Genomic DNA, 12905 nt, shown 5'->3' on the forward strand with positions numbered 1-12905 from the left:
GTATATCAAATCTATGGGATGCAATTGCAGACAGCTCAAAAAACAGTAACTCAGCCTTGCAGACTAGTTCCTGCTATGGATAAGTCATGTATACGGCTAAACCGCATTTATACAGAATATAATCCACGTGAGAACTTCAAACCCAAAAGATTCTTATCAGGAGACTGTTCCTGCTTCTATTACAGAGATGACTATTGTAATGAAGTCAGCAACACAGTACATACCTGTTAGATTCATTCCCTTTTTTGAAGAAGGCAGCATTAACAAAAACAAGGAACGTATCATTAATTAAGCCCTACACAGCAGCTCACAACTGGGCAAAACCAGAAATGACACTTCAAAATCTTGTTAAATTATGCTGTTCGTTCCAGCTTGTCTCCCCACTCCCACATGTAGCTAAATATTGAGCACCACGTGCAACTAACTGGGAGATCCTGACATGTTAGCACAGCGGACCGCTGCCAACACAGGTTTGCAAAGCCACCAGAATTCAGAACATTCAGTTTTAGAATCTTATGTGTTTAGAGATTCTGAAACAAGACCAAATTCTCACATGCTTAAAACAATCATGTTCAATTTTAACCTTGTTTTTATTTTTTTTCTAACAAACCAAAGCAGTTTTGTTCACGTTTCAAAACTAAACTACTTACAGATCTTCATCTCGGCTTTTAATTTAATCAAAAAGGAACCATAAACTTTTTTGAAAACGTTTCTATCTTAAAAAAAAAACAATGGGTTTACACATTCTTAAGAATGAACATGTTGACAAAAGGGGATTCGAAAGCAGACTGCCAGCAGTGTGTGTAATGCTATGAAAGGAACATTTTCAAGAGGGTGGGTTTCTAATCCTTTCCTGGTGCTTGAACCACAGAGACAGTTCATTCTGCTTGTCTGGGGCTAAAGGGACATCCAAGGAAAGGTTAAACACTGGGCTGGGCTCACCTGGCAAGCCCTTTGATCTTGGGAGGGCAGAAAAAAAGCCTATCCCGGGAAAGGAAGCTATGAAATGATCCTGCTGTGAACATATGCTCTGTGATAAAACACTTACATATGGACACCCCGCTGTGGTAATTTTATGACAGTTACCCCTCTTTTAATATACAGTAGCAGGTAACAGTGAACACAGACTCAATGGACTGTTACAGCTGGTCAATATCTTTTAAACAGTGAAATAGCATATGCGCCACTCCACCCAGTTATAGAACGATAGGTATAACCTTTATGTGTCTTCCAGGTGGGATATGAAGAATGAGGCAAAGCCTGGTTATACTGTATTGCTTTATATTGAAAACAGTTGGAAACAAATTGCCCATATTTTCCTAGTTAAGCAAAACACTTTGAACAAACCCCATTGTGTCTAAACGAATAAAAATTGTAATATTTTAACAAAATACTTGATATGCCATGCATCACTGAATAAAAACATTTGAGGATGGAAAAGTTTCTTCTTAAAGGTGTACTAGCTAGACATTTTTCTTTCTTTCTAAAAGTAACATCTGAACTTCTCCTTTATATTGTCTTTCTTAAAAATACCTGAATTGGAGAGTGGGAGGGTTCCGGAACATTCAAAAAAAGGTTTTCTTTAAAATTCCGCTTTTCACAAATTCTGTTCAACCGGTCAGCTAGGACCTGGGCTAGAACTTAAATGTAACGTTCTAAACACAGAGAGCAGACCATGAAATCCCAGTAACCTAACCTGCTGTGAATGAATCGAGACAGTGTTTATATAGAAAACCAAGTAATCAGCAGTAATGTTAAGCATTTCCACATGGACTCCTCATTGTGACATACCAGGGGCTCAGGCATGGGAATGTTGATGCTGCACACTGGAATGCATGCACACCTTTCGATTCCACACAGCAAGTCATAACAGATGCTTGAGTTCCTCCAGGACGGCTCTGGAGAGCTCCACTGACAAGCTAGCTAGCTGCTGCTCAGAATCCCCTCGTATACAGGGGACTGGTCTGGAGACCTCTTCCAGCTCAGACAGCTTTGAAACCGGCCCATCGAGTCTGCTGCTGTCAGAATCCCCTTGTATACATGGGACTGGTCTGGAGACCTCTTCCAGCTCAGACAGCTTGAAACCGGCCCATCGAGTCTGCAAGGTGTTGGAGGTATCTCCAGCGGTTTATTTGGTCAGCCAACAGTTCCTCAATTGGAATGAAATCCATTGACTGGTAAGGGCAGCGTTGCATGGCAGACTCTTGAACTTAAACTCATATATTTGAGCCCCACACAAGTATGTCAGTAACATCCACATATCTGTGATATCTCTCTAGTTTACAGCAGGTTACATTTTACAGATTCAGACACCTGAAGTTTAAAAAAAAAAACAAAAAAAAAACACATGTAGTGTAGTGCTTTCAAAATATATATGACCAAATACAGAACCACATCCACCCACCCAGACATCCATCCACCTGAGGCTGTCATTGTAACCCAACCTTCCACAATGCTTTATATTCATTCCATACCTTCAAAAATTCCTTTTTGTCCACCTGCTCATTGCCATCTACATCAAGCATTTTGAAAGCGATATGAAATCCAGTGCATGGCTCTGAAACAATACATTCCATCGATTACATGCATGTGTGACACTATATAACACACACACACACACACACACACACACAGACACATACCATACATTCAGGATAGGACTACACAGGATTGTCAAGGAATGTGCTTCAGACTTTCATTGTAACATACATGCATTTTAGACTTTTACAGAATACACACAGTATAACAACTTGCAGACAATTGTGCAATGCTAAGCTTGATGTCTACAGTAAGGAAAACCTACAGCATAGGGTCTTCATCCCTAATGAGCTATACAATAAAATCAACATATTAAAGTTACAAAACGAGTAAGAATCAGCAGTCTGCCCTAATAACCGTGACTTTCTATGTATGAATGAATGAATGAATGAATGAATGAATGAATGATTCTCTCGTTTGCAATCCTTCGCACCACGGTTCCCAGGCACTGCAGGGACAGTCTGCAGTCTGCAGGGTTAACTCTCTCCTGGGCAGCCGGTTTCAAGCTGAAGCAATGCTTGGTTTTTAAAGCATGTATCCTTGCTCTTCCTGCAGTCACACAGAGTGATCACTGACAGCAGCCTGTCTTGCACACATGTTCAGAACACCAACCCGCAGCGGAGGGGAGAGCGGGGGTGTGCTGTTGCCATGGTGTCCAGGGCACCTGCTTTATAATGATGTCACCAGGGCACTGAAGCTGCAGATAAAGCTGCTCTTACACCTCGGACAGTTACTCCCACCTGAGCACACAGACTGCCAGACAGCACGGCCCCGCACTCAGCTAGACTGCATTTTCTAGCCGAGTTACTGGAACCCCCATTCCCAGCCGTCCAACTTTATACAGACAAGGGTGCCAATAAAGTGCCCTAATGATAACGTTCTCTGCTTTTAAAGTGATTCATGGTCTGTAGTTATTCTTTCTTTCTCGTTTTGTAACATTAACATGGACATTTTGCAGCAGTTAAATCAAAGACAGGAGTAAGCGCAATGGCAAAAAACACCAAACCTTTTAAGGGCTAAGGGGGGGTGATGAGGATGTTTAATTAATTAGTCCCCCCCACCCCCTTTTCTTTTAATAAGCAAACAAGCACTAAAGGCGGGACACTTTCATATTCCAAACAGGTTAATTAAAAAGACATTGTTCCAATAGAATGCTACTTACTTGTAAGAATAGTCAACAGGAATAGGTATTCTGTGTAGGATATCAATCCTTTAAAAAAAGAGACAAAAAACAGCAAAACATGAATATCTTCACATACCCGATCACACACACACATATATATGAAGGTATTAGGCGAAATGTTGGGATGGGTATTTAAAAATCATGTTTCTTTACTGTTGTACAGATATACATCACACTGTATTAGACATTCGCATCTTGTGCAGGGTGAACAGCGTTGCTAATTTTGAAGGAAGAGCAAAAAACCCCCCCCAAAAAAACGCAAACAAAATCAGACCCAAATAAAATTGGTAGTATAGTTAAAGTTAGAAACTGTTGTGCTGTAAACACTGACATTTCCAATATCATCATAAGTTCGGGGTTAATCATAATTGTAATCCCCCCAGCGACTGTTTGTTTTCAGTCCGTCACTGCCACGGCAGGATGAAAGTCTATTGACTCAAGTCATTTGATATATTTTTGGTTGTAAGTACACTTCCTCAAGACTGCTATCTTATCTGATTAGCGTCCCATAGAGAATAGCGCTAGCAGAACCCCGGCACTCGCAAGTTACTTTCAGGAGGCTCTCACTTAGAGCAGGAGCACAGCCAGCAGCTCTCAATACAGCTATGCACAGAGATACAGGGTTTGCAGTAGTAATGCGTTTCCACTTGGGTCGAGCGGATTGCATGTGTATTTTAATGGGTTCATAAATCGACATTCCCCTTTGTCATAATTTAGTGCTGAGCAAAAGAGAAACTGTTAGGCTGCTACTCAGAAGGATCAAAGAATTTCATCTTTATACCAAATCTGGCAGCAAAAAAACCAACGTGAGGGATAGTATGCTTCTTATTCTCCTGAGAGAAGGCAACACTCGAAGCTGGCAGGCTGTTAGATTGTACTGATAGTGCAGCTAGGCCCACTGCCAGAAAGGGGGCTTTGCTTTATTATGATAGGAACATGTCATTTCCACAAGGTGAAAAGTATTGCAATATTATAGGACACAGGATTAACACTTTTATTTAGTGTTTTAATGTTTTAAGCAATCCTAACACCAGACACGTGGCACGCAGATCCCCTTTGCTCAAGCAGTGCTACCAAATGCAATAATAATGAACTCCTCAGCCATGGCCGTCATTTCTAAGGTGACTAGGGCATGCGAGTGAAAAAATAACAATCCCAAATCCGTTATCTTGTGTCACTCGCTTCACATTGCAGCTGGTGTGGCAGTTCCCACTGCTATCAACACAGTCTATGATTTCGCACTCTCTTTGCTTGCCTGGTGGCCTCCCAGACGGGGAGATATGCCAGCACATGACTTATAAAAACACTAGCGGCTGGTTTCATAAACCCTGATCAGCGCTAATCCTGGACCACCTTAGTCTCAGAGAAGTGCCAGTCCGGTCTGTGAAACTGGCCTGGATAAGTTTGGATGCTTCAGTTCCAATCATGCCTGAGACTGCTTTCACTAGCATCAGCAGCTTTAAACAGAAGAGCTATCTGAGCCCTGCTCTACTGTAAGCAGGGCAATGCTTGTGTAACTACTCAGCCACTTCAGCAATCAAATGATTACACTTACAATACATACACAGGCACATAAATAAGTCCGCTCTACCCCATTGTGCATCTTGTTAACCTTCATGATTACATCTTTAACTTGTACGCAGTATCAATGGGCTGAGCCTGGCCACAGCGTTATGAAGAGTGTAGGATTGTGGTGTTGAGAAGGACAGGAGAATAAAGAACAGAAACCACAGCCCAACTGGTTTCCCGTGAGTCCCAGCCCAGTATAATCACTGGGTGCCAGGGCCTTGGAGCACGGAAGGGCAGTGTGGAAGTCATTTAGTTCTGCTCTATTTTAAGAGCAGGGCCTCCTCTCACTTTTTATTTTTATTTTAAGAACTGCATTAAGGAACTGTTCACGGGTTTAACATTGCTAACATGCTGTACAAGAAGTTTTCATAAAGGTTTCATGAGCTTTTCTTGAACCCTTCTCCCCTCCCTTCAGAATGATCAGCTCCCTCACGCAGGCCTTTTCAGCCAGGTCACTGCCAAGACCTGCCAAACAAATAAACTGCTTTGCAGGCAGTTTTGAGAAACTCTTGTTAAGAATGTTTTTTGGGCTCCATCAGCTGAAGTTTGTCTGTTTGCTTTGACCAGTCTTAGAACACATTAAGACACTTACAGTACCTTGCAATTTTACAACAAACAACAACCTCCCATTCAATAGCAAAATAGTGTCAATCATGTTGTACACCACTAGAGGGCATACAATGCTTTTTTTTCCTTGCTGCCAGAGGGAATTGCTTTATATGACATGACTAAATACCAAGGACAGGGAAGTCACCCCGCTGTATTTAAACCAGACAAACAACACCATCTGCCTGATATCATTGGGACAGGTTTTGTTTATATTTATACAGTAATTTCTTTGAAACGCTGAGCAGATACACTGTACATGCAACTAGCAGACATGCACAGCTATAAAACAGCCCAACAGCACTTGCTAACAGTTCACAACATTAAACACATGACGCTTAAAACTAGGAGTACTGCGAGTGTAATCTGTCTAATTAAACACATATACAAACAAGCACAACAGGGGATTGGTTACTTAGTGCTGACCCCCCTCATTAGTGTGTTTGTCTCACAGCTACACACCACTGGTACTTTGAGAATGCCATTGAGTCAAATGTATTGTATGTAGAGTGCCAGGGGGGAGGCAGGACACAAGACAGAGCAGTGCAAGTCTGCACAAGACTGAATCCTGCAGTGGAACTGGTGGATTAGTACAGCAAGGCTCCAGCTCCATCACTGCTTGTGCACAGGAGCCTGGCTCTTCTGTACTGTGGTTAAGCAGCTGCATTGAGAAGGGCAAGGTGCCGGTTTGCACCCGAGTTGCTGCCAGTGTATGGGGGTTGCCACTCCCTGTGGATCCCAGCATCTGCATTTGGACCACCTCAATGGTACGACTAGAGATCCAACTCCACAGTACCAATGGCAGGACGTGTTCAAGAACGATGGGAATTACTGGAGCCTGGATATTTTTGGAGGTACGAGGTACACAATTAAGTATCCTGATGCAAAGCGGATGCAGCTGATGACCTCAGCTTACACACAGTTGTCTTGTTGCATATTTCTCAAGGTTGAAGTCTTTGTTTTCAATGGGGATTGGCATCACAGGGGCTGGGTTAAGCTGGACAGCAAGAGAGAAACTGAACTGCAGCTGAAGAGAAACTGTCTGTGTTTACTGCACCTCACACACACACACACTTTCCTTTGCTTTGACAGATATGAAAATATTTACTTAAAGATTTTTCAAATAGTGTTTAACGGTTACATCATATTTACTGTTATTATTTTAGAGACAGTAAAAGAAACTCAAATTCAATGACAAACCTTTTGACTAAGTCTTTCTCTATGTCAGATGTTGATAATAAAATCTACTGCTACTGAGTGTTATTATATAGCTATGGATGAAATGCCTATGGCATCAGAAGATCCACTGGATATAAAAGGAAGAGACAGTGTTTTGTAGTTACTAATGGAAATGTTTGAATTGAAGTGCTTACCATGATCCCCCATGCTCCTGAAGAGGCTGGAACCGGCTTTTGCTTTCGAGGCCGTTATCAACATCGCATCAATTTCCTAAGAACAAATTAAAAAAAAAAAAGGTTTTATTGAACGCTTACAATGATCAAACAAGTTAGAGGAAATCCTCATTTTGAGCATCATCTTAAATGTGAATTTTATTTATTTATTTATTTATTTTTTAACAGAACAGATACGATTTGTCTCACCTTTTTGGTCAGGATCTTTTTTTTCAGTTTGTCTGTGAAGGAGAAAATAAAAAAAATAAAAAAAATGAGCCTTCACTCGGCTATATTGTTAGCGTCTGTTCTCATTGTTTTATCCTAAGAAGAGCGACTACAGGACTCCCCCAAAAAGAAGCAGCCCACAGTGTGAGCCTGGCTTACCGGGATTCAAATAGATCTACATTCACAGGTGTCCCACTCACAGCCACTTCTCTCACGCAAGGAAACAGACTCAAACAGGAGAGGCAGACTTATCACAGCGAGGGACAGAGCATCAGGAATGGTCTGCAGGAATTGCTTTCACTACCCCACTACAGCCCATTCTTATTCCGTTTCTCACAGGACCTGGCTTTCCAATGGGAAAAATGTACCAGAAGGGAGTGGGAAGGCAGATAGACTGGCAGCGGCTTTTAATTATAACCCAACGATGTTCACTTTTGAAGCAGGGATTTTGATCATGGGAAAGAGCATTGTATTTGGTTAAGTGTGGTTTTCTCTGTAAAACACTTGTTGCTTTTTTATATAAAACAACTTTTTAAAAACACATTGATCTCAAGTGTGAGATAATGTAAGGTAACAGGAAGATTTTAGGAAGGAATCCATAATTGCATTGGATATAATGAAACTATCACCTTTCCAACAGTGGGTCTTGGAAGTGCTATAGTGCAGCGATTCTTCTTAACTTCTCTCAGTACCTACCACACAAATGCAAATCAGTCTACGGTCTACTGAAATGCTACATGCCACTTTTATTTCCCATGTTTCTTGTAACCAACCCCGTTGTATATTTCTGTGACACTTACCTGCATGCTTACTGTATTACATTGCAGGCAGGCACTAGACTAAACTATCTATGCAGCTACAATTGGCTTATTATACAGATCTCAGGGCCGTCTGTCCCCACTCAGGTGAAAGACATACAGGAGCTCAGGCTGCCAGCGCCAGGGTTTCTAGAGCAGGGCTGTACAACAGACGGTTCACTGAGCTCCACAATACAGTTCATTTGATTTAGAAAGGATGGATGGACAATCTGTAGTTTCAGGTGGAAACCAGAATTCCAAATAGAAAGGACGCATGTGTGTATAAACATGCAACATGTTTAACAAGCACGAAAGCACAGAAGCTGCCTGGTTAAACAGCCCGCTTTTGCTTGTGATTTTTGTGTTGTTTTTTTTGTTTTTTTTTACTCTTTAAGAGCTCCCGAATCTTCGGTCTAGCTGTTTTAGTCAAAAAGGTTTATCCTATTTACTTATTTATTTAAAATGTTATTCGCTGGAAAAGCCATATGAGCTACAAACGGCAGTAAGCACACAGTTTCAGAATCAGAAATATATATATATAATACCAGTATATAAAGAAACAATTTTGTGCAGTCTGAAATTAAAATGAGTGATTCTGTTGAACCTTGCATTGATGTATGCATTTATTTATTTATTATGTATGAAATACATTTCGGAAATATGTTAATGCTGTTAAAACTTCAATTAAAAAAGGCGTCCATTAATAAGCACTTCATTGCAGTTCTGTTGATTACTCAGCAAGACAGGCTAAACCGATAAAATAACAGATACAAAAGACAGACGGAAACAGATCGCAGACAGACAGACAGACAGACCACAATGCAGGTGTGCTTAAACTGTGCATGCACTACAGAAACACGGCACTCGATTGACAGAGACAACACCACAGCACATGCACCACGATTTAATCATCGTAACATTCAATGGGTGGGTTAGTCGGTACAGCACAACTGCTCGTGCACAATGATGACACTCAGATAATGCAACTGCCCAACTGAGCATGCTCAACTGCTTAGTTACTCAATCCTTAATATGCAAAAAAAAAAAAAAAAAATATATATATATATATATATATATATATATATATATATATATATATATATATATATATATATATATATATATACACATATATATATATATATATAAATGAATGAATGAATGAATGAATGAATATGATATCTAAATAGGGAATGACGATGCGTGAATGTGATTCACTTCAGGTAAGGTTCTTGGAACTAGAAGTATGGATATTAAAAAATGTCAATAAGTAAATCATTTTAGGGACACTGTACTGTATTTTCGGCATTTTGATTACGTCCCAAACACACACAGAGACAGTTCTCCAATGGAAGGCAGGCATGTTCAAAAACTCCCTTAAGCTATTACTGTTTACCTTTGATTTTTTTTAACGGTGGTCAAATATGTAATAATGTAAAAGTTGCATTTTCCACAAACCAGGGAGCTGTGCATGTTCTGCATTGCAAGACAGTCATAGTGCTGGTGAAAGCTGACAGGATGTGCCTTCCACATCAGAACATGTTCTCTGTTTAAAGAAAAAGATATATATCATGACTTCATCTTAGCTTAAAGAAATAATGCAACATAACTTTGCCCATGTTCTTCTTACTGTGATGCAATATCCCGCTGCACTCATCTGAGGAAAAAAAAAAAAAAAAACGAGACAATTGCAATTATATTTAGGGCACTGTTTGCAGAGGCAGTGCTGTAGCTGTGGTGATTCTGTATCAGCAGCAAGCCTGGCTTTGCCTCAGGCAGACACCTACTTTACTGTAAATAAGCAAAAAAAGTTGAAAGCACCAACGTGGCATCAATAGAGCTCTCTTATTGTCAAACCTCCAAGTACATGTGGTACACTAGAGTGCACCTGTCCTCCTACACTCTAGTTTCTAGTGGATGACTCATTTGCTTTATGTAGTATTTCCTACTGATGTGTTCCCTGCATTCACTGGAGGCTGAGAGTTGCACAGGGACAGGTTTATGGTTACACTGTGGTGTACCAGATGTACTTGGAAGACAGACATGATTCTGAGAGCTCTATTGAGGTCACAGAGGTGTGTTATGCTTCAATGATGATAATAGTTCACATCCATAACAAGATTCAGTAATTGGGCTGTTGTTTTTCCAGTGCATTTCAATGTTGGTGGCTTAAAAAAAAACCCACAACAATTATAACGTTCATAAGAAAGTAATACATCCAAGATTCCAAGATGGAATGGTTGTCTTGGACTGAACTTTCTAAGATTGTCTGTTGCTAAGGGAATATGTGAGTAAATGAAACGTCACACATGTGTAAGTAGGATTTTCAAGGCAAAACATTGAGGGGGAAAAAAATACAATAAAAAAGAAGTTTGGTTTTGTTTCCCATAAGGGGATCAGACAGGAGATGCCCCACCTATTATGATTGGCATTCTATCATTTCTTAAGTCATACATTACATCACATCAAATACTTTTTGAATTAGTCCCACCACGGTCAAAGGAAAAAACAACTGATGGTCCTTTTCCACAATCAGTTGACACTGATTAAAGAGAGCTTGGAGAGACAGTTGAAGACAATGTAACGCGGTCTTGCATTCAAGAGTTCAGAGGAGGGGGGCTGCTGGAATGAGATGCCCTTGATCTTCACATATCGACTTCTGATTCTGTGTGTGTCTAAGTGCTCGATTTCTCACACACTCTTTTCTCTGTTATACAAAGAGCGCAAGAGATAGTACACTCTCAACTTGATTAGAGGGAGCCACCAAATACTTAGAAACATAAGTCATTAAATCTAAATAAAAAACAGACCTGATATTAACGCACCTAATCTGTTGTGAATGCTTTGCCGTTGACATTGTGAGTGCGAGAGCTACACTCTCAACGGAATTATAAGTGTAGCTGATGCCAACAGGTTCCAATGGGCACGGGACTTCTTATGAATTTATTTATTTATTTATTTTTTAAATTTAGAATCGGCAATTGTTTTTTACCCCATTTTCTCCCCAGTTTGAAATACCCAATTTTAAGCATGGCTCACCACTGCAACCCCCGTGCTGACTAGGGAGGGATGAAGACGAGCACACGCGCCCTCCGAAACGTGTGCCGTCAGCCGTCCGCTTCTTTTCACTCTGCAGGCCCGCCATGCAGCTACCTCAGAGCTACAGCGTAGGGGTACCACGCATCTCTGGGCAGCTTGTAGGCAGCCCGGCCAGTCTACAGGGGTCGCTGGTGTGTGGTGAGCCGAGGACACCCTGGCCAACCCAAGCCCTCCCCAACCACGGGCGGCACTCAGCCAATTGTGCGCCGCCCCCTGGTAACTCCCACCCACGTCCGGCAGTGGAAGAGCCTGGACCCGAACCGGCGATCTCCAGGCTATCGGGCACATCCTTTACTGGATGCGCCACTCGGGAGCATCCATAATATTATGAATTTGTGCACAGTTACATGTTAGTGCTTGCTGCAGACATATTCAAACATATACACACAAACAACAAAAAGAAGCAGTTAATAAACAGACTTCCACCTGTGCAAATCTCTGACAAGCTGCAAGTAATGGTTAGTAATGCTTTCATCTACATTTAAAACACAGGTCTAAGTTATAGAAGATTCTGGTGGTTCTGTTTTAATGATCTAAACCGCGGCGGATCTTAACACAGCTGCAGTTTAATTCTATATTAAATCCTGCTGATGCGTTCCTTCAGGGATGATTTATTGATCCTTTGAATAACATCCATAAATAGAAAACAATACCTTCGGAAATACAGTCTGCCAAAGGCTGTGTGATATTAAGACCAACCTGTTTAAACACACATTCAAGAAAACTAACATCAACTGTTTTTTCCTGTTTGTTGTAGTTTGCCAGATATAGATGATCGTGGTTTAGGTGGGTTGGGTGTGGTTCTTTTAGCACTGTTCTATAATGACATCATACAGAACCTGCATCCTTAAGTCGTCAGATCCCTTGTTGCAATGCAGTGCTTTGAAATTCAGTCCATGCTGCAGCCGTGGCATTGCAAAGCGATGCTGCTAGGTGTCAGACAGTCCTATACAGTACTGCGAGTGCTGTGTGGAGACGAGGGCGAGTGTGCTCCAGACACATCTGAACACTGGCACTGAACACAAGGGTCACTGCAGAAAAAGCCTGCAGTCAATGCAACAAAACCCGGCGATATTTTGGTAGGTTACTACTGTTTGTAAAAACAGCTTGTGATATTCACGGATGCAGTGAGGTTAAAAGTACCTCTGAGACTCTTTTACTGAAGGAAGTGTGCTTCTGGAACGGATTCGTAAAATCGAATAAAAGACTATCGCAATCCCAAGGTAGTTAGTGTACCTTCATTAACGATCACATGGTCTCCAGATCCAGATCCAGATCCAGACCAGATAGAAAAATCTGCACAAATAACACTGAACCAATACAAACCAGTGCACAGGGGAATCCAGCACAATGCTCTGCTCACTGCATCCGCGAATCTCACAAGCTGTTTTTACAATGCTTTGCACTGTGCTGATGTGTAGAACATCACACGTTTCTGGTTCATAGTAAGACTCAATACCACTAGAGGGCATGGCACTGTAGAGGGTAGTGGTT

At 41.2% G+C, this 12905-nt stretch overlaps 1 protein-coding gene across 2 annotated transcripts in view; it reads right to left on the bottom strand.

Annotated features, from left to right (window-relative positions):
- Positions 1 to 12905, bottom strand: part of LOC131738018 (calcium uptake protein 2, mitochondrial-like) — an 83146-nt gene that overhangs the window by 7879 nt on the left and 62362 nt on the right. Inside the window, exons 3-7 of one of the 2 annotated variants that reach the window (XM_059030641.1) lie at positions 9922 to 9969; positions 7498 to 7529; positions 7270 to 7345; positions 3701 to 3748; positions 2475 to 2557 (exon numbers count right to left, since the gene is read on the bottom strand). In XM_059030641.1, the coding sequence (XP_058886624.1) occupies positions 2475 to 2557; positions 3701 to 3748; positions 7270 to 7345; positions 7498 to 7529; positions 9922 to 9969 (287 nt within the window). The remainder of the gene's footprint in view (positions 1 to 2474; positions 2558 to 3700; positions 3749 to 7269; positions 7346 to 7497; positions 7530 to 9921; positions 9970 to 12905) is intronic. The other variant, XM_059030642.1, reaches the window with a different exon arrangement.

The sequence above is a fragment of the Acipenser ruthenus genome, chromosome 9 (genome assembly GCF_902713425.1).
Source record: "Acipenser ruthenus chromosome 9, fAciRut3.2 maternal haplotype, whole genome shotgun sequence".
Classification (NCBI taxonomy): domain Eukaryota; kingdom Metazoa; phylum Chordata; class Actinopteri; order Acipenseriformes; family Acipenseridae; genus Acipenser; species Acipenser ruthenus.